The sequence below is a fragment of the Hemicordylus capensis genome, chromosome 1 (assembly GCF_027244095.1).
Source record: "Hemicordylus capensis ecotype Gifberg chromosome 1, rHemCap1.1.pri, whole genome shotgun sequence".
Classification (NCBI taxonomy): domain Eukaryota; kingdom Metazoa; phylum Chordata; class Lepidosauria; order Squamata; family Cordylidae; genus Hemicordylus; species Hemicordylus capensis.
Genome location: NC_069657.1, coordinates 133,869,081 through 133,891,554, shown reverse-complemented (window position 1 = coordinate 133,891,554; position 22,474 = coordinate 133,869,081). Strand labels below are relative to the sequence as shown.

General features: G+C 44.5%; 1 protein-coding gene across 3 annotated transcripts; it reads right to left on the bottom strand.

Annotated features, from left to right (window-relative positions):
- Positions 1 to 424: 424 nt before the first annotated feature.
- On the bottom strand, positions 425 to 14,948 carry GATD1 (glutamine amidotransferase class 1 domain containing 1). 3 transcript variants are annotated; one of them, XM_053277791.1, is made up of 9 exons: positions 14,656 to 14,709; positions 13,508 to 13,584; positions 13,203 to 13,291; positions 11,978 to 12,083; positions 8,132 to 8,239; positions 7,511 to 7,605; positions 4,684 to 4,777; positions 2,988 to 3,099; positions 425 to 1,075 (listed from the first exon to the last, which is right to left on the bottom strand). In XM_053277791.1, the coding sequence occupies exons 3-9, from the start codon at positions 13,212 to 13,214 to the stop codon at positions 1,066 to 1,068; spliced, it is 537 nt and encodes a 178-aa protein (XP_053133766.1). In that variant the 5' UTR covers positions 13,215 to 13,291; positions 13,508 to 13,584; positions 14,656 to 14,709; the 3' UTR covers positions 425 to 1,065. The 3 variants fall into 3 exon arrangements, with proteins under 3 accessions (XP_053133766.1, XP_053133757.1, XP_053133748.1); XM_053277782.1 differs by lacking the exon at positions 13,203 to 13,291 and having other exon boundaries at positions 425 to 1,072; positions 14,656 to 14,948; XM_053277773.1 differs by lacking the exon at positions 13,203 to 13,291 and having other exon boundaries at positions 14,656 to 14,946.
- Positions 14,949 to 22,474: the final 7,526 nt, after the last annotated feature.

The following is a 22,474-nucleotide window of genomic DNA, read 5'->3' as shown; positions in this document are numbered from 1 at the left end:
AACTGGGGAAAGTAAAAAAAAAAAAAAAAAGATTTATAATGTGGTTGTAGCAAGTTAATCTGAATCATAATGGTTCATTTCAGACATTGTCACACCATGGTTAAGAATCATGACTGGTTTGTCATATCCCAGTTGCAAAACAGTTTGCATTTAGCCTACGATACAGCTGACTCTAGGAATTTTAATATTTCAAGAAAGCAAAGAGTAAACATTAATCTGCTTCAAGTTTACCATATGGTTTCATGACTTGTTCATGAAAAATCAAATTATGCAGCTCTGAGGCGTGCAGTCTCATTTTTATCATTACTGAAATGTCCTATAACATCTACAAAACATGTCCCAGTAAGACACCATCTTGACATAATGATCTTCTGACCTAAACACAACTGTCCCTGCTCAGCTTCTCAAAGGATCACACAAGGCAAGTTATTCAACACATTTATTTGGTCCATCTGAAACAGCATGCAACTTTTTCTACAGTACCTGAAAGAAAAGTGGCTAGTGGCTGACCCTCTATAGTGAATTGTAGAAGGCAATACATGTCCCCTTTAAAAGAAGCTTTAGCCCAAAGAAAAGGGGAACAAGCACATTGTTATGTAACAGGCCTAAGGTCCTCAGATTCAGTTACAGGATTCATCATGCTTTTTGCTTAGCAGGAAAAAATTCATAGAATCTGGAACCAATTTTGTAGTTTGTTTACTTCATAAATAGAGTTTCAATACTGCTGCATTAGAGCTTGAATGAAATCAAAACTCTAGCTGAATGTGAAGAGAGGACCTAAACTGAGGCTCTTGTTTTGTTGCAGAACTTCATTACCATATGTGCAAACTAACACTCAGACCTAAGATAGAAACAAGGGTGACTGCCAGTATCCATATTAAGGCAGTGTTTTTTTAAAACCAACATTAAGCTCTTCTAGAGTTTTAGGATACTCTCACAAGATTTACAAAGTCCTGGTGTTGCCTTTCACAGTCCTGAGGGGTCAACGTATGAAGCTACACACATCCATATTTGAAGCTAGTCTTCTCCACGCAACCCATTCCAGTTACAAGGAGACAGATTCCATCATTTTCTGCTAAATGAAGCACAACATGATATGTCACAGCATTATCAGAACCTCCCATCTAAACTACAGAGAAATTTGCACATTGACTAATTTAGTAATAACTGGGTAGAATAAGCAGATCTGTTCAGCTGCTCTATGTATTTGGAATAGATCACCATTCAAAAAAAATTAGTACTTGAGGCCCTCTTTATTGGCGGGGGCTCCATTCTTATCTATATTGTGAATGTAGAAACTGAATAAAGAACCCTTTCCCCCATGGGAATCCAGGGTTAGGTTCCTTTTGCACAGTACCTTGTTCTCCAGCAATGTCCCCCTCAAACCCCCAAATCAGCCATATTTTGGGCAAATTATTAATTTTTTAAGAGCTACAATATGGCTTCATACTGTAAAATGGTAGCCAGAAGTTACGCAGGAAGTCATTTCCAGCCACAGGAACCACAAATAGGCAAATCTTGCCTATTTTCTTAATCCATGGATAAGGAAACTGGGTCTCTGACCCATCCGTAGATAACAAAGGCCTAAGCATCTATTTTGTTTTGTCTAGTTCTCACCAAAGATAGTAGGAATGTGCACAGACCGGTTCGGAGGCCATTCTAAAGGCCTCCAGACCGGTCCGGTCACGGGGTGGTTTTGGTTCGGAAGGGTAGTTTGAGGGGTTCCATTAAGGGCGGGGGGGGCTTTACTTACCCCTCCCGCGCTTTCCACACTCTGCCACCGTATTTACTGTAAAAATTGCTCCTCCGATGGCTCCTCCTCCGATGGCTGCTCCGTTTTAAAAAAAATGGCTGCCCCCTTGAAGCCCCGGCCCCCTGCTGCTGCTGCCCTCTTGAAGCCCCCTCCCGCCTCCTTAAATCTCGCCCGGGCCCCGAGATGACTCTTCAGAAGCGGGCGGCGGGGAGATGTCCTCCCGCCCCCTTCCCTGCCGGGCTCAGGCCGCAAAAGACTTTAGGAAGGTTTCTGCGCGCGCACGCGCAGAAGCCTTCCTAAAGACTTTTGCAGCCTGAGCCCGGCAGGGAAGGGAGCGGGAGGACATCTCCCCGCCGCCCGTTTCCCTGCCGGTCTGCCAAAGTACTTTTACTTTTGCAAAAGTACTTTTACTTTTGCAGACCGGCAGGGAAACGGGCGTCCCACCCGTTTCCCTGCCGGTCTGCAAAAGTAAAAGTACTTTGGCAGACCGGCAGGGAAACGGGCGGCGGGGAGATGTCCTCCCGCTCCCTTCCCTGCCGGGCTCAGGCTGCAAAAGTCTCAGGCGCGCGCAGAAGCCTTCCTAAAGTCTTTTGCAGCCTGAGCCCGGCAGGGAAGGGGGCGGGAGGACATCTCCCCGCCACCCGCTTCTGAAGAGTTATCTCGGGGCCCGGGCGAGATTTAAGGAGGCGGGAGGGGGCTTCAAGAGGGCAGCAGCAGCAGGGGGCCGGGGCTTCAAGGGGGCAGCCATTTTTTTTAAACGGAGCAGCCATCGGAGGAGCAATTTTTACAGTAAATACGGCGGCAGAGTGTGGAAAGCGCGGGAGGGGTAAGTAAAGCCCCCCCCGCCCTTAATGGACCCCACCACCCCAGTGCCGGACCGCAGCTCCGCGGTTCCGTGCACACCCCTAAAAGATAGAATGTTTTAATTCTTTCAAAAGTGTAGAACTACTCTAAGCTATCAATACTAGTTATACAGTACTGCATTCTGCATTAAGTATTCAAACTGAGGAGATGCATCTCTGCTCATGCAACATCCCAATTTTCATTGCTGAAAGGTTTAGATTCAATAGCTGCAAGCAGGGAGGCACATGAAAAAAGTGAAGTTCATGAGGTAGCGTACTCTATGTGCCTGTTGAAACTGGCCTCAGGATCACTGTTATAAGCAGTTCATACCACACTGCAATGGTGTGGGATACTTTTCATTATCAGGCATTTTACTAGCAATGTTTCTTACCTGCCATTGCAGAGAATAACAAGATTCTGGACAGCTGCAACAGTGGAATTGTCATTCTGTCCAGTGACAAGATGTCTGTCCAAGACCACATGTACAGCATCTGCTTTGCTGGCTGTATTGGGAGAAATATATCTATTTAAGCATCTTAATTAAAAGAACAAGATTGGCTTTGTCAACTTAATTCCAACGCGAATACTTGGAGTAATTTTCCTCATGTCAACCGGGTGGGTGGGTGGGGAACCTATACATAAACAGCTGCAAATTCAATCTCCCTGATAGTTAGGCAAAAGAAATCCATTATTTTCAAAGAATATGCTTCTGTTCTTTCACAAACTGGTAAAACCCAAACACTATTACATTAAAAGGTAAAGTGTGCCATCAAGTCGATTTCTACTAATGGCGCCACAGAGCCCTGTGGTTTTCTTTGGTAGAATACAGGAGTGGTTTACCATTGCCACCTCCTGCACAGTATGAGATGATGCCTTTCAGCATCTTCCTATATCGCTGCTGTCTGATATAGTAGCAGCAGGGATTCGAACCAGCAACCTTCTGCTTGTTATTAATTTATTTATTCGATTTCTATACTGCCCTTCCAAAAATGGCTCAGGGCAGTTTACACAGAGAAATAATAAATAAATAAGATGGATCTCTGTCCCCAAAGGGCTCACAATCTAAAAAGAAACATAAGATAGACACCAGCAACAGTCACTGGAGGTTCTGTGCTGGGCATGGATAGGGCCAGTTACTCTCCCCCTGCTAAATAAAGAGAATCACCACATTAAAAGGTGCCTCTTTGCCAAGTTAGCAGGGGTTAGTCAAGCATTTCCCCACTGTGCCACTTAAGGTGACTGTACTATTAAATCTTAGTAACTAAGAAACTGCATGGATTAATCTTACCATGTCTATAGCATCACTGTCTACTGCAGTATTGGTAAATTTAAAAATAGTTTTTTAATTTAATTTTTTTTATTTTACTGTACTTTAATATTATGTCTGTCTGTTTTGTTTTATTATTTTACTTTGTCAGCCATCCAGAACAGTTTGTTATGGGGCAGCCAACAAATTGTTATTAAATATCCCATGGGCCACCAGAGGGCACCCTCACTCATGAGTAATCTCTAAATCACCTCCTAGAGGCAACACAATTAGAATGATGCTGCCTCTGGCTCACACCAGAAATATTTTATTTAAAGCTTTATCTTCTCTACTTTCAAAAGAACTTGAGGCAGAATAAAACCCCCACAAATTACCTAATACAGCGGCTGATACAAGGAAAATTACTCAAAAGTAGTCTTTGCCCAAATAGGCACTGTCTAATTCCTAGGGAACTACTACTATGAGTAATTTTCCTCATGTCAACCAGTAAGATTAAAAATAAAGCAATAAAAAGCAGCATTACATCTGCATTGATACAACTCCCAAGGATCCAGAAGAACAGACCAGGATATGATTCCTACAGTGAAGGTTGTGCTGTGGAATGACCAACCCAGGGCATGGAAGCTGCTTTCACAGGATCTACAGAGCTGCCTTCATCAAGCTGTGCAACATTATTTCCATCACATCCAATGGAAAAATGTTTTGCAATACTACGCCTCGTAAGATCTTCTACAATGTGCCATTTTAATGCTGTATAATCAAAACATTTTATTGTGATCCTGCTCACACAGTGTTTAATAGCAGTCTTAAAATGACATACCAGTAAAGCTAGCTCCAGAATCTTTTGCAAAGTCCTCGACGATAATGGGCAAACTAGCAAAATTAGGTAGTCTTATCAGTTCATACACAGAAGGCTATGGAGATAAAAACAATAGAAATGCAATACTTTTAACACTGCAATGTAACAAAAGCTGTACAGATGGACCTTGTTACACACAGTCCCAACCACCACAATTTCATATATCTGCTGTCAGGCAATGGAGACCTGACCTAAGTATATGTGCTTAAACAAAGAGTTAAAAGCCACATTTCTGCAGTTACTAGGTGGCCCAAAATGACCTCAGAGGTCATTTCCGGCCACCATTTTCCATTTTTGCTTTTGTTTTTAAATCCAAAAAAATTGCAGGGGAGGGGGGGCATTGCTGGACAGCTGGAGATATGATACGTTGCTTTTTTGCTCCTTTCTCACCCTCCAGGAACCTAAACCCTCAATCTCCATTCACTCAATGTCTTGTTATCCGCGGTTAAAGTGCAGAACAGAGCCCTGGCAGATAATGAGGTCCGCCTGTACAGAGAGAGATTGTTTCTAGTGGACCATCTAAGCACTTGCTGGTTGCTGCAATTTTTTTCTCTTTAGAAAGATCTTTTAAAAATAATTATCAATAAAGCATTACAGCAAGTCAAGTATCAAGATAAATTAAAGAGTAATAAAATAATTCGGGAGGTACAATACATCATCCTATCAGGCCGTTGCCAAATGTTTTTATAAAAAAGCCAAGACTTAACAGGATGGCAGGAGACCATCAATGACAAGGTCACATGGCCTTTCGGGGGGGTGCATCCCACAACTCCCATTGATCTACAGCTCAGCAGTGCTGCAGTCCCTCTTTCCGTGAAAAGAGACCCTCTTTCACCTATCCACTCTCCCTGTGATCGTATGCCATCAGAGATGTGGAAAGATTTCCAACATTAAATCTAATTAGCTGGGTAGGTGTATATTGGTGGAGACAATTCTTAATGTGTCAGTTTTGGGTCTTAAATATTGAAACAGGCATTTTGAATTGAGCTTATAAGTCAGTGAAGATCATACAATATCACAATAATGGCAAACATGACATGCATTCCAACCCCTTGGGGGTTGCAGAGGCAGGCAGATGTGCAGCTATGTAAAACAGCCTGTAGGCTCTTCCACTGGAAACAATGTAAGCAGCATGGCATAAGTGCCCATATGCTTTCTTGAGTAGTTGCACAATTAGCCATCTCGGCAGCACCCCAGGGGCTGCCTTTCACGTGTGCAGCAGTCCTGGTGAGTTAGGAACGCCAAAGTGGGGAGTAAGGGACGTGTCAGCCAACGTTCTATGTACACTTTGCCTCAGTCTGGCAGCTGCATTCTGGACTAAGTGAACTTTCAAACACAACCCCACACAGCACATTACAGTGATTCGGCCTGGCTGTCTGTGACCAAGACTGCCTTTGTACACAGGTGTTGGAGAACCAGCCTAGGATGGTAAAAGGCACTCCGACTGCAGCAACAGATCTAAGAGCACCTCCAGACTGCAAGCCTGAGTCTTATGGGAGTGCTACCTCGTGCTAAACAAGCTGAACCCCAACCTGGATCAGCTGAACCCAAACCAACAGTACTTTCCCCGCTTTTATGAATTAAGTTTCAGTTTGTTGGCTTACATCTAATCCATCACTGCTCTCAGATTCTTGCAAAGAACACTAGGACCAGGTAAACCTGGGTCTGATCCAATGCATTGGCCACACAGATTCCAGTAAGAAAAACAATCAAAGAACAGGCAGCTCATCCCAGCAATAATCTATGATTCTACTTTCATACTTGGACGACGGATAATTGTCCCTAACTAGCACAAGCATCCACCCACAGAAGGTGCCTACACCCGAGCCCTGTTTGGACATTATTTCCACAGAGGCTGTACTTGTGTATCGCTTCCCAAAGCACACCACAGGTCCTGCTGCCAGCACGTCACAGTTCTACCATTCGTCTGAAGAGGCAAACACTTTAAGCCTAATGGCAGTGCTTCCATGATCAGCAGGTTTGGGTGCCCAAGCCTGCCAGTCACACAAGTGCCCACCATCATGCCTACAGCGTCTGCCTCGTCAGACAAATGCTGTGACTGCAAGTGACGCACCGGGGGCAGAACTTCTGACACACACTGGAAGGTTGTACCCGAGTACAGCCTCTGTGTGAATCATGTCTGAATAGGGCTCAGGTTTTCAAGAGTTTTCCTCTCCCAGTGCAGCACCCCAGTACTTCATTCCACACCAATCCTGAGGTCTACTGACCTTCAGAGGTGGTTTTTTGAGGGCCTCGAGGAACTGCAGTAGTAGGGCAACAAGGAAGATTGCATGTGTGAGCGCTGTTGCACAAGCACTAGTTAGGATACAACCCAGTTATTTAACCAATTTGCATCTTTCTGTTCCAATGGTAGTATAATAATATTTTATTTGCCTAAGGAAATTCAAGCACAATTCACCTAACAGCAGCAATTACAAGGTAAAGCAGGTGACTTGTAATTACAAATGGTTATGGTTTTCATTCATATTTATTACATTACACTTTGAGGGGTTTTTTTTAAAGCTTCTTTAAGATTTTTTACAGTCCAAAGAGTATCTTAAATAACTGAAAATTTTATTAGTCACTCACCTTGAAGCACATGCCAGCATGTGCCCAGTTTCACTGGAAACACCAAGGGACGCTTTAGGCAAATCTACAATTATGATGTGGGAACTCTCAGAGAAACACAGCTACACATAAAATGTATAGGTGTGCAGGCTAGGGGTCTCTTCAGGGTAACAACAGCTTTAGATGAAAGCTTGCAATTTGATTCAGGTAGGACACCTACCCCTGTCAAGCTGTATCCTTGAAATACCCAGGATTTGTCTTCATTTGTAGCACAACACAAGGCAGCAACTCCGTGTCCAACAGCACAAATGGGCTCTAGGAAGACAAACAGCTTTGCCTGAAAAAAACCACTTTGGGGTAATATCTTGGAAATTACAACAAAAAGAATCTCTATTTACCTTCCCAGCTGCCTGTAATGATTTAAGACATACAACTGCTTCCATGAGCTCATCTAGAATATTAATCTACTTACTCAAGTACTACTGAGATGTGACTGACAGCAAGGATTACTGGAGCAGGAGGTTTTGTAAAAATATACTAGAATAAATTCAGTTTTGATATTTGCAGAGTAAGCAAGGTGCACTGGAATACATTATTTTAGTTACACATTCACAATGTTAGGTTCTGAACAGGCCACAGCAATTCTTATATTATTGAGTTGTATAACAATCTCCTAACCATATCACCAGTAACCTTCCTTTTAAGACTGCTGGACTTTAATCCTGACCAGAAATAAAGCTATGAATCAGTAACATCTTTTAACATTAATAACATCTTTTTGCATGCGTCCTAGTCTAAAAGGTATAGGAAAGAGCAGAAATCACCAAGGAAGTTTACCTACTGTTCTCTGAGCTGAAATGCTGCAATATTCTAGCTAAGTAACCACTGTTTGCCAAATCCGTCATAGCACCAGGACAGTCAGGAATCAACAAGGCATGGTATCTTGCACCTAGGCAGGAAAAACAAGCAAGACATCCTGTTAAAACTTGGCTTTTTCAGAAAAGCATTTGGCAGCAGCCCAATAGGATGATGCACCTCTGGACTGATTTTAATTATTTTTTTGCTATAATGCATTCAAACATCATGGCAATTCAGTGCAACACTGCAGTCAAAAAATGCATTCAAGTACTATTGCATGCATCACTGCATTCAAACAAGTGCACAAGGCATCAGTTATTTTTCAATAATGTGATGACACATTCAAGTACTATTTATTTCCAAACTAGCTAAAGGCTCAACAAGTTTGATAGGCAGCAGATGGGGAGGAATGGGGAGTTCCAGTACTTTCCAACTCCACCACTACATCCACTCACTACTACCTAGTGGCCTGTCCACTGTACCCTCTACAATGGCCAATAGGTTGTTGAGGAGGTGAGATGGAAAGTTATTCTCCTATTCCTCTCATCCTATCAACCCAGGCAGAACAAAGAGTTGCTTTCTCACTCCAAACCAGACAGCCTCCAGTGCTTCCTACCTTCTGAGACAAAAGCTCTGTTCAGAGTCGGAGGAGAAAGAATCCATGTTTTTCCACTGACATCTTCCCTCTTCAACCCAAATTCAAAAGGTTGTGGTTTTTTGTTTGTTTGTTTGTTTTGTGTGGGGGTGGGGGAGGAACCATAGAAACAAATCTTCAGGAGGAGGACAAGGAACACTGCTCTGCTCCCAGATGGTGCTCCTTTCAGTGCTAGCTAAGCCACCCAGTGTAAGGTTTTGTCCCCCCACAGATGACCCAACAAGCCATGGTCTTTGTTGGGTTAGGAACTCAACTAAAACGCCCACTGAGCCCATGCACTCCCTCCTCCCTTTCTCCTCCACAGCTCTCTGTGTCGGCCAAAGCTGGGAGCTGTAGTTTAACTAGGGTTTACAGACCAGGGTATGAAACCAGAATTAGACCATGTGAACTGGCCCATTGTCTCTAAGTGGGAGCCACTCCACAATATGAGAGAAAGTAAGATGGATGTATGTGGGAACACCACTGGCATAGGAGCTAACCCTGTCCCTCAATTCCAATAACCCTGACTGATAAGAATCCCACCTGCTCCTCTCTGCCCAATTCTGGGTACTCTTTCCATTACACTAAAGTATGACAAAAAATTTAAGAAATTATTCAAATATAAGAACAGCCTTGCTGGATCAGGCCCAAGGCCTATCTAGTCCAGCATCCTGTTTCACAGTGGCCTACCAGATGCCTCTGAGAAGCCCACAGGCAGGAGGTGAGGGCTTGCCCTCTCTCTTGCTGTTGCTCCCCTGCAACTGGTATTCAAGGGCATCTTGCATCTGAGGCTAGAAGTGGCCTACAGCCACCAAACTAGTAGTTTATATAAAGAGTAGCTAGTTACCCATCAGGCTTGATGGACTGTTAAATCAAGCCTCCCCAGTTCCCACACCACTCCCTTTTGGTAAACTCTACCTTCCTGGAGAAGCAGTGCAAGCGGAGGATGGAAGCATTTGGTATCAGATGGGAAAACCTGGCTTCTATTTGAATCAAACAGCCATGTCATGCCAGTGATTTGGACACCAAACTGCAGCACATCCATTTAAGATGGAGGGAGTGTACATGTCCTTTAACATGAAGGAGAGCAAGTCCATACCTGCTCCTTGGATGCTCCCCACCACTTTCTAAATTGGGCTCCCCCACGCACAAGCTATCATCTCATACTGGCGGCACTCTCCCCCTGCGCTCCCCCAGCTGCACCTGTGCTGGCATTGCGTAAGGGCACCTAGAAGAGAGCACCACTGGTGCACAATGAGAGCTGGGGTGGGGGGAGTTGCCGTGATTAAAGAAGTGGGCAAGGAGGATCAGGTATGGACCTGCTCTCCTCCGTGTTAAAGGGGATGTGTAATCCCTCCATGTTAAAATGGATGTGCCACAATTCAGTGTCCAAATCACATTTCGTGCACATCTCTAGAAAAGTCTTTAAGGTTAGAGTCTCTCCTGAGAAAGAGGGAAAACACAACCCAGAATCCAACTGAGGCCAAGTCTCAAACCAGCTATGTAGATTTGGTACCAAAGTGCCCTTTTGTTCTGTGTTTCCTCTGTATAACCACTACCACACCCACCCTCTCCATGTCTGGTACCTGATTTAAGAACTGTAGCTCCTCTCGGCACTATCTATCTATTTTATATCCCGCTCTTCCTCCAAAGAGCCCAGAGTGGTGTACAACATACTTAAGTTTCTCCTCACAACAACCCTGTGAAGTAGGTTAGGCTGAGAGAGAAGTGACTGGCCCAGAGTCACCCAGCAAGTATCATGGCTGAATGGGGATTTGAACTCTGGTCTCCCTGGTCCTAGTCCAGCACTCTAACCACTACACCACTATCCCCATGAGGATAGTGTTGGGAGGATCTGCAGTTTTCAGATGCTCACGTGCACCTTCCTGCCTTGCCTGAATGCCTTCACAGCCAGGTCTGCACACCACCTGTTCCTGTAGAAGAGCCCCGCCCCCATATGAGAGGAATTGTGAGGTGACAGCTATGGTACGAGTAGCGACCTCCACATAGCACTTGAGGGGTGGAAGTGCTGCAGATCTGTCAGCATTGGACACTGATGCACAGCCCTTGTGAGCATGCATGGTAACAGGGCAAACATTATTTTAATAATTTGTTTTAATAGCTATTTTATGCTATTGTTTTAATTGTGTCATATATTAATCTGTGACTTAAATATTTTAAGTTTTGTACACTGCCTAGCGTTGTACATATCAGGCAGTATAAAAATAGGATAAATAAATAGATAAATAAGTGGGGGCCCAGTATCAAGCAACCCATGCAGGGTACAATCTTTCCTGATGCTCTGCTCCTACTCCAGCTCTCGGCCCTCCCCAGGGTATCTGTGCAAGCCCCTGGCAGGAAGACAGACTCTCCCTGCCTATCAGCAACCATACAATGCATAAATGGTAATACACGAACCCCACTAGAAGGCCCATACATTTACACCGTCACTTGCGAAGTATAGCACAACTGTTAAAAATACAAAAGCATTAGGATTGTGACAAGTGAAGAATTGGCTTTCCTCCTCAAAAGCATTGCTAAAATACCAAGAGACAGTAAAAATTTCACTCGCAGAGACAGCCAGTTTAAAAGTTTCTTTAAAAATTTGTATGGATATTGCAAAACACTGAATCTCCTATTTATAAAGCTAAGCAGAAGAATTAGTACATGGTGCAGGCAAAATTCAGAAGGGCTTTGAATCACAGAACTGACTGTTGCACAATACTATTTTCACAACTGACGTGTCAGAAAAAGATATAACAACTGGGTGTAGATGTTTTTCTAACTCAAAAAACCACAAGAAATTAAAACAGAAATACATAGTGGGCAGTACCCTGCAGAAGTTAAACACATTTAAAGTCCCATTGTTTTCAACTCAGTAGATTTAAGTACATGCTTAACTACCCCATTTAAATCAACAGGACTTCATAGTGCTCAGTTCCAGCTAGATCATGCCCATAGTCACTGTTCCCTCTAACAGGGATTTCTAGACATTGTTCACTACAACTCCCAGCATCCCCATCTGTAATGGCCTTTGACTGGGAATTGTGGGAGTTGTAGTCATCAACATCTGAGAATCTCTATTAGAGGAAACAATGCCCATAGTGGCTGCAAGCAAGAAGGAGCAATGCAGGAGTATAAATTCTTCCCATGTGGATGGCAGAAAGACACTGAGTTGCAGGTCAAAGAACTCACCATCAGTCGATTCCAGCTTGGCAGGATTTGCATAGGATTTCATGCGGAAGTCCTGGATCCAACGCATGTTTGTCTCATTAACACCAACAAAGTCAATTGACTTCCCCTAGCAAAATCATTGTTCAGAGCCCCATTAATTCAAAGATATGCAAAGTCTTTTAGTTAAAAAGTTAAACATTTCTATATGTGCAAAATCTGATGAGGAAAACCATTACGAACCATTCCCTTGCTACTGAACAAAAGAATTAGAGATTTTTCATATCTAAAAAACCCCTGGCCCTTATACTGTGACGCTCAGATGCCCTCATATTGAGAGAGAGGGAACAATTTTTAGTAATCTACTTATCTTTTTCCCTAAAGAGCACTGTGCACTCTAGTTAACATTAACTACAAGTAAGCTCATTTTGTGTTGAGGAGTTGAGATTTCTTTGCGGGGTGTGTCTGTTTTTTTAAACCTGTATTCCATAATCTTTCCAGGTATCCTGTCTGGCAGTTGTCCAGTTTTGAGTATGTACCAGGTGAAAACCAAGGACAACTTAGTGATTATGCTGATACCCAATAGCCTCCCTACACATGCTGTCTTTATAATTGCCCTTGAGACCCCAAGGGTTCTTATTCTGGGGGACTTCGATGTCCATGATAAGTCTCCTCAGGATTTCATGGCCTCCGTAAGCCTGCCCTAGTTGATACTGGGTCCCACACATGCATCAGGGCACTGAGTGTGTGCTCGCACAAGCATGCCACACACAGAATTGCTTTGAGATGGAGGAAATAAACATCATTCCTTTATCACTACCTTATTACAATAGGTATACTTTCGTCAGAACCCAATTTTTAACCACCCAAAGTCCTTTTGGCAGCAAAGCAGGGCTCCTGAAAAGGATCTCAAAAGAACCCCTGTGGCATGCATCCTTGAAGGCCACCCCCCCCCCCATATTTTTCACAGCAAATAGTGCTCTCTCCCCTCTTGCAAAATAAGAGATCATAGAGGGATGTACTGGGTGCGCTGGAAGCCCAGTTTTGCTTCATAATGTTAGGGTCAAAACCTGGCTCAGCTAGATCAAGTAGTTCTCAAACCCAGTTTAGGAGCATTACCTGCCATCCAGTGTTGCAATATTAACCGTTTTGTCACAAACTCCTCAATAACCATTGACACAACTTCCTAAAACTATATGTACACTAAAAGACAACCATACATTTTCTAATCTCCTTATTACTAATCTACCTTGGCACCCATATGTTACAGTAATTTCTTTTCTTCTTTTTCTCTCTCTCACTTTTTCTTTTCCTTCTTTCCTTCCCTTCCTTCCTTCCCTGGGTGGATATGGGAGTGGAGGTAAGAGGGTGGGATACAAGGATAATGAAGAATTAAATACGTTGTAAGTGAGAAAAATGTTCAACAAGCAATTAAAAAAACTGGGCTCAGCAAACACCAGCAAAAACATCCCCCATGATTGTCATAAATAAATCTAAAACAGTGGGTTTTCAGATCGACATGGCATAGTCTGTGGTAATCACACTCTCACTTACCCCTGGGGTGGCAACCTGTAGATTAAATGCAGCACTTGCGAGTGTAAACGAGTGAAGAAAGGAATCAGCAGATACACCTGGTGAATAGGAAGGAAACCCTTTACACTTGTTAATACTAAGTATGCTTATTCCTAATAATTGTTTTACTTCCCTAAGAAGCATTCTAATAATAAATTTATGCCCAGAGATGCAAGTTTTACACCCGAAGTTTTGGTGGTATAAAATTTTTATTCATTAAAAAAACCCACCATGTGATCTTACTATGACATTTAGATTTGGCAGCTGCCCAGGCATACAAACCAAAGGCTAAAGGATTACATGCCATTCCTAACTGTGAATATCAGCAACATCCCAAAGTAACAACTCATGGAGAAGAATTATGCCAAACATCTTTCAGAAACGATTGCAAAGAGAGAGTACACAATAAGGAAGAGCCACCTTGCTGGATTAATTAGTTTGAATACACATTTCAGTAGTTATTTCAGTTTAGAACAAATGTCAATAAAAAAGGACAGCTATGGCATTATTATTATTATTACTACATTTATATCCCACTCTTCCTCCAAGGAGCCCAGAGTGGTGTACTACATACTTGAGTTTCTCCTCACAACAACCCTGTGAAGTAGGTTAGGCTGAGAGAGAAGTGACTGGCCCAGAGTCACCCAGCAAGTACATGGCTGAATGGCGATTTGAACTCGGGTCTCCCCGGTCCTAGTCCAGTACTCTAACCACTACACCGCAGCCGGCATGTTGCATGTTGTGCACGCAGACAGCCCTCTCCTCCAGCAATTCTCATTGAAGATTTCCCTAGGACTTGAGGTTTCCTTGCCACTTTTATTCTTGCGGGGCTGCTGAGCCTTCCACAGGACAAACAGCCATGGAAGAGCAGCAGTTTTGCTTTTGTTGTTTTGCAAACCATACCAATGACGGGGATGGGAACCGTGCACCTGACTAAAGCACTCCGCCGTTAAAGGTGCAGGAGCTCTGCCGGCCGGAGACGGGTCGCAGCCCCGGGGCACGCCAGCGCCCTCCCAGTCCCTATCACCGGAGTCTTCCGAAGCCCCCGTTTTCTTCAGCCAGGGACTCTCGGCTCCCTCCCCGCTTCAGGAATCAGAGGAAGAGGCTACCGAGCCTGCCCAGCCTCTCACCTGCAGCAGCCGCGCTGGCCACAATGAGGCACGTGGGCTTGCTGAGCCGCTCCGACATGTTAGCGCCGACCCCGGAGGGCCCCCCTGGGAGAGAGGAAGCGGGCGGCTGCCTTCTCATGCGCCCTTGGGCCGGGCGAGCGGGGTCGTCTGTCTCCTGGCGGCGCCTCCAGCAGCACGCAGCACCCAAGCGCCTTCTCCGCTATTCAATTTCTTTTCCAGCCGAGCCTACCAGGCCGAGCAGACACTGCGCAGGCGCATACAGTGCCTCTCTCGCCCCTCCCTATTAGCTGGCAACTGGTGGAGCCGAAATCTCGATTAGGCGCTTCCTCCGCCCACCCCTCTGCAGGAGGGTGGAGCAAAGCGAGCGGCGGGATGTGGGGGGTAGTGTTGTGGTTTGACAGAAAGTTAGAAGTTGTGATTAAGAACCCTTGCTAACTTGGTCAAGAGGCACCTTTTAACGTGGTGATTCTCTTTACTAGGGGGAGAGTAACTGGCCCTCTCCATCCCCAGCACAGCACCTCTCCAGTGACTGTTGCTGGTGTCTATCATGTGTTTCTTTTTAGAACGTGAGCCCTTTGGGGACAGGGAGCCATCTTATTTATTTATTATTTCTCGGTGTAAACTGCCCTAGGCCATTTTTGGAAGGGTGGTATAGAAATTGAATGAATAATAAAGAAGTAGAAGAAGAAGCTATCCATTTTCGGGTCTGTGTATGTTTACTTAATTTTCTCTGGTTATGTTATTCGGGGCGGTATATTTGCCTAATTTTCTCTGAACTAAATCATTGTTTATCACAAAAGGTCCAGATCCATCTGGATCATCTTCGCAGAGGGCTGAACAGTCTAGTTCTCTACACATACACGCCCTCCCAACGTCTGTGGCTGATACAGAGGCGGGCTTTGGGGCCAAAGTCCACAGCCCCTGGGGGCCCCCAAATCCGCTTTAGACTGTCTTGGGTGGTGTGGTCATGTGGAAGAGCATGATGATGCTTAATTTGCAGGGGAGGGGGGCCCCCAAAGGCCTTTAGGTCCAGGCTCAAAAATTACCTAGGTGTAGCTCTGTGGGCTGATAGGATGAGGAAAATTACTCAAAGTAGTCCCACTGAATTTAAAAGGACAAGTTATGTTTTATATAATTTATCCTTTTAATTTCAATTGGACTAAGGTTGAGCTATTTTCCTTATCATATCAGCTAGTGTGGCTTGCAAGCAAGTGATTCTGTTTCTGGCAAATGAGTTGGTTTTGAAAACAAAACAAGCAAAAAGCTTATGATCAATAATGTGATAAAACATTTTGACAACTTTATGCTGAAAAATTATATCTAAGCATTTGTAACAATAACAACAACAATCTGCTCTCCAGTCTAGAATATTAGATCCAAACTGAGCCTCTGCATATGTATTGGGTCAATAACCTACCCAGACACGTGATTATGTAATCATACTCTGTGATGTCAACATATGATATCGTCTGTAACATACAAACATGTTATGGGAGAGGACTTATACAGAGGGGTGTATATATCTCAGTCCACAGCAGAGCCGGACTGGGGCCACTGAGATGACGGTGGAATGTATGTGGGAAGGGCGCTGGATTTTGAGCAGAATGGGTACTGAAGGGTTGGAGTCGGGACGCAGGGGTGCACCGGGAATATGCCCTGTTGTCCTGTGGGCCAGTCCGAGCCTGGTCCACAATCCAAGCTCTCACAGCTGCTCCTGGGGTTTGTCCAACCATGGTTCGGCAGCCTCCAATTTCAGGGTAGGGGGCCTCTCTGCTTTTTCCACCAAGGCCATATCCCAACAAGCTCCATAGCCGGACTGTGGCCAAAGCATGATTGTAAAGGGGGTGTGCCAAGTATGATCATGCCTTTTTGGAATGGTCCGCCTACCCTCAGCATGGAAAGGGCATTTAAAATCCTTTGAATGCCATGCCATGCCAGCGCTTCTTCTAACAGCAATTGCACCACCCACCTCCTACAAGCCACACAATAAAACTGTCCCATACAAGCGTGATTCCAGGGGGTGCTAGGGGGCACTATTTCCCTGTTATTCAAGAAAGGGAAGGATACACAATGACTTTTTAGGAGATGATATGAAGAAGGGAAAGGATCCTGGTGGGATTCCTGCCCCACCGTGACCTAGGATGTTCTTGTGAGGGATCACCCCAGCAAAGCAGTCCATGCACAGCAAACCACACTCCTGCTCCATTAGCAGCTTGCTACTGGCAGGCTAGCAATCTCATGAGAGGGCCAGTCTACTGGGGAGGACCATTGGAATGAGCACCCTAGGTCTTCCATTGGACTGCATGTTCATGAGTTGAGCAAACCCAATAAAGGAGGCCTTGCTTCCATGGAGCCCCCACTCTCGCTGGATAAAGATAGAATGTTTTCACTGCAACTCCTTCCTCCCATGGGAAGTGTTGCATGGTCCCCAAGGGGATTGTGATCTTCCATGTGTCACAGCCTAGCCACGTGTGTGGACAGGGGGAACACCAGGTGCAGGGATGGATCTTTACTCCCTTTCAAAATTCCCGGGTGCGGGCTGTCATTGTGCCGTATGCAGATCTGCCACCGCAGGGAATTGTGAGCAAGGAGAGTCCCAATTTCCAATTATCCCAGGAAAGCTGGCTCATCATTTTGGGGCACAAGCTGTTGGAAGTGAAGGGCTTTGCGCTGTCTCATGTCTCAATGACAGAGGGGGACAGACTAGTGAGTCAGAGGGCTAGAGAGGTCAAGACATTGGTCATCCTTTCTCTACTGCTCTGACACTATCCCTTTGGTATGTAGATTGCTATTCTTAGGGACTTCCTGCCTGCCTGCCTGGCCACTTCCTCTTCCTTCTCTTTTCCTTTCTTCTCCCTTGCAACATGCAAGCTCCTCTCTTTCCTTGCACCATGTCTGCAGAGATGCATCCATGTGCATCCAGCTAGATAGATATATTAAAGATCCTATCTCTCCACTTTACTATCTAGAATGGAGTTCACTAATAAATACTCCTTATATTGATTTGAAACTATGAACTGGCTCCAAGTTATTTTACTCTTAGCATACACACATGCCTGGGCAGACTCCGCTGTGCTGTGCCTCTGCTGTATTAGAAGGGTATCTCTTACCAGAGTGCTGTGCACTCTGCTGTATTAGAAGGGTATCTCTTACCAGAGAGAATTCCCAGCACAAGCAAGGGTGCACATGTCCACATGAGCAGAAGGGCTGGCAGGGGGCACGCTTTGACAGCTACCTGGTGGCAGGCACCAAGACAGGGAGATCACATGTCGGAGTACACTTCCCCACGGCTTTCCAGCACAGAGCAACCTGGCTCGATATAGAGCCTCCGTGGCCTGACACTCTCCATGAGAGAGCTGTCTGAGGGAGAAGGGGTTGTTTTGTCATTACACATCATTAGAGATCCTGCACAACCCCCTAGTCCCCACAGACAGTTCTTCTCATGAGTTGTGAGGGGTGTTCCCATCGCCTTACATTCTCATGAGCCAGCGGTCTGCTCCAGATCAGCATCCATCCTCATCGCATATGAGGAATCTGTTCTTTCAGGGGAGCAGTGCTGATCCTGCTGCCTGGCCCTTCTCATGAGTAAGCCTAGTGAGTGCAAACATCCCCAAAGGGGCAGGGCTGTTAAAGAATCCCTGTTTGGGGCTGCCTTTTAAACCCGAACCTGGGTACCCCACCCCCCTAACTCCGCTATGTGTTTACTTCCCAGCACTCTAATGGGGTGTCCTGCTTATGTTGCCACCTGGAGCATTTGTGCTTGTGAAGATACATAATTGTCGCTTCATTCTCAGGCGGGGAGGTACTTTGTGCCCATCCTGTCGTCTCATCCCCTTTCCCTCCTTCTTGCTACTTGAAGGAAGCAAGAGACGAGTAGGGAGAGAGCATGCCCCGGGTGACTTTGCCACTTGACAGGCTGACAAGCTTGGGATGGGTCGTGGCAGCGTCCCTGTTGCCGGGCCACTGCTTTGTTGGATTGGAGACAGAAGGGGCAGGGCAGGTGCTTGGAGAGACGGCCAGTGAGAAGTGCTGCAGGCATGGAGTGCGCGCAATCCCGGTGGCTCTGTGCTGCTGTCTCTATGATTGCAGTTAGAAAATTGGCTCGAAACTGTGGTTATGGTGGCATCTGGGTTCGGACGTAATGCTTTGGTGGCCAAACCTCAGGTCTCGGCAGCAAACCTTGGTTCAGATTGGAACCAATTTGAACCAAAGTTCAAAGGTTCAAATTGGAGTTTGGTGAGGAAAACCGCAGGTCATTTTCAGCTCAAAACTGTGGTTGCACACATTCGGATGTAATGGTGTTCCAATCTCTGCCCCATTTAAATCTGATTTCATGTTACGTCCAAATTTGGCCGGAGTGTCTAGCTATAAGTGAAAGTCAGACAGCCAGAAATCCAAGGAGGCAAAATAAAGGGCACTCAAGAAAGCTAAAGGACACCATTCAGTGCTCAAGTTTTTCAAATCAGACAAGTCCTTTCTGCAGTCTGGCAGGTACAATAGGGAAATAGATTGACAAAAGCAAGACGGAAATATTTTTATATAGAAACTATGTCTCTGGCACTGGAAACTGATGAAGAAAAGCTGCCAGATACATAATTTGACTCCAATCTAATGCTTTCAAAAGATAGTCCCCCATTATCACCACCACATGCAGAAGAAGATTTAGAACAGGAGATAGCAGTACTACACTATCTGATGCAAGCTTTTTCAAAGACCCAGTCTTGTAGAGTAAACCAATCACAGATTCTAGCTGACAAGAGTTCTATCAAAAGTCTGTCCTGGCCTTTGAAGAAATGCAGAAGCTAGCAAAGCCTTTTTCAAAATATTTTGGTGGGCATAAGTTTCTTCAGTTTCTTCTTAAATGTAAGACTTCCAGTGGAGAGCAGTTACCAAGAGACTGGTTTGTTTGGAGTCCTACCATATTCTCGTCCATGTCATTTATTTTCTGAGAGCAGACCAAAAGAATGCAGTATGCTGGCAAATGTGGGGGGGAAATGGCAGAAACTATATAACAAACTTCCTGAACGTGAAAAGAGCATAGAATGTAAAAATTGCTACTACCAGTGGAAGACACAAGAGATCCCCTTTCTCTTGTGAAACAGACTCGATTAGCCTCATCATCTTTGTGATGGCGGCACTGCTGGTCAGAATTGGAAGACAGCACTGATGCAAGAATTAGATGCAAGTGCCTACATGGTGTACACTGAAGGGCAACAGGGTACACCTGAGCTTGGCTGGCGGCAGCAGCAGCAGCCACTTGGGTGCCTGAATGCCTGGAGCAGGAGGAAAGTGTGTATCAGCTCCAAGACGTGGGGCACTGCCTCCTGGAGTCTCGGGCACATCTGCCTACCAGTGCCTCTTTCATGAGGACAGTGCTGACGCAACCAGGTGGGTGCATTGGATAATGTGACAACACATGGCATCATGTCATGTGAGTCACATGGAACTGTCAATCAAGCTGCTGACAATTAGAGCCTGTGAGGTGTCATGGCAAAACAAAGTTGTGCTGACACCTGTGTGTGGAGGGGCACCTTAAAGGTGTATAGTGGGCCCAAATAAATGATGCTATATACTTTGAAACCATTCGTGCAATTGAGTATTGTATTCTTTTATCATTTTATAATGAAGTTATGTGCTTAAAATGTTTATATCTATTTTTTGTCAAGGCGGGTCTCCAAGGCTGTTTATATAAGACACTAATAAACAAGGCACAGGTTTTAATTGGTTTACAAACACTTTTTCTACTGTCATCTTAAGACCAAAAAAGATTGCAGAGTGGGCTAAATGACATGATTTCTCCCAGAAACATCTCGTTCTCCCTTTTTAATTGCATCCAGTCTGAGGAAAGAGTTCTGTGTTAATTCAGAACAGGCTCACGTACCACCATGAGAACTTTTAGTCATTCTGATAAAGGTATTGTTTAACTAGCCTTGCACATTGTGGTGGTTTTTAAAAACTGGTAATCTCACACATTCCACTTTTGTATTAATTGGAGGTATTTACCATTTAACCATCCTTTTCAGCTTATAGCGGGAGTGGGGATCTTATCATCCCATACAAAGAGTCTTATCCCCATAGTGCTGCTCTGAATTAATCCAATAATCTCCCTTTACCATTCTTGAACTATAAGATCCCCGTAGTGGGATGGGGAGCCACCTAATGGCACAGCGGGGAAGTAACTTGCCTAGGGAGCAAGAAGTTGCTGGTTCAAATCCTCACTGGTGCTTTTCCCACCGATATCAGGCAGCAGCAATATAGGAAGATGCTGAAAGGCATCATCTCATACTGCGTGGGAGATAGCAATAGTAAACCCCTCCTGTTAAACCACAAGGCTCTATGGTCGCCAGGAGTCGACACCAGCTCCATGGCACAACTTTACTTAGTGGAGTGGGGACACCTGTGGTTTGATTATTCAGAAGTGAGGGAAATTCATTGTGCTTATTCAGAAGCACCTTCCTGCCTGCAAAGTCCCAGGTAATGCTAATGCAGTTAGTGATTTGTAGATGCCTGAAGTGGACCGTGGCAATGGCTGTGATGATTCATTAGAGGCTTGTGTATCCAAAAGCAGATGCAGTCATTAAAAAAAAAGCATATATGAGGAAGTGGCACACACTATGCATGTGAACAATATAAGGCACACATAGCACACAAGCATCTCCATCAACTTCACCAGCCACTACTGAACTTTGTCCCCCCCCCCTTCCAAGAATGAATTCAGCAGATTAACTCTGCCTGAGAGCATTCCCTCTGGCACAGGGAACTCACAGCCTACAGTTCCAAACAATGGATAATTCTCTAGAAAGGATGTAGGGGAGGTCATGTAGCATTCAAGAACACACACACACACACGCATGACATGAGCACAAACGGAAGCTGTAGCAGGAACTCATAAGTGGCCTGGCTTTACAAGGTTTTTAAAAATTGTTTTAAAGTATTTTGATTGGTTTTAAATGATTCTGAATTGTTTTAAATTTGTACTTACATTATTTTAAGTAACTTGTTTTAAATGGTTTTGCCTTTGTTTTTTACTTCTTGTGCTTTTTGGATGGGGCGGTATAGAAATGTAATGATAAATGTAACATAGATAGATAGACAGACAGACAGACAATAAGTGGTCATGACTCACACCTTAGATCCACCACCAAGAACAGACAGCAGCCAAGCAAATTCCTTATCTGCTGCCACAAGATATGGAAATTACCAATAGATGGCATTTAAGAGGAATTAGACATATTCCTGAAGGGACATCAAAAGCTATTCATCTCAATAATTAAGTGGAACCTCCACTTCAAAGGCACGCTCCCTGTATAACTGTTGCTGGGGAACAAATAATGGTGGACTTGAGGCTCCTAGCAGACACTGTGGAACGTGTGTGTGGTAGAGGAGACATCAGGGCTGATCTCACAGCTGCTACTACTACTACTACTAGTAGTAGTAGTAGTAGTAGTACAAATATTTATATGCTGCTTTTCAACAAAAGTTTCCAAAGTGGTTTCCTTAGATAGATAAACAAACAAACAAATAAGATAACAGCAGTAGCTTGTTGCAGTAGCATACTTCCCTCCTGTCTTCCTGGAACCCTGTGCCTGACAGGTTGAGTATAGAATATATTTACACATAATATTAGTCCAATATTTTTACATGCTGATTCACAGGGTGTCATCAAATCATATCTGACCATTTTGGAATATTCAGAAGCACATGTAGTTTGCCCCTTATTACAGAGCATGAGAGTACCATACAGCATAATAGATGTCCATTCTTTCAGAATGTTACTGCTCCACAAAATTCTATAGAATGGACACAAGAATTCCACAGT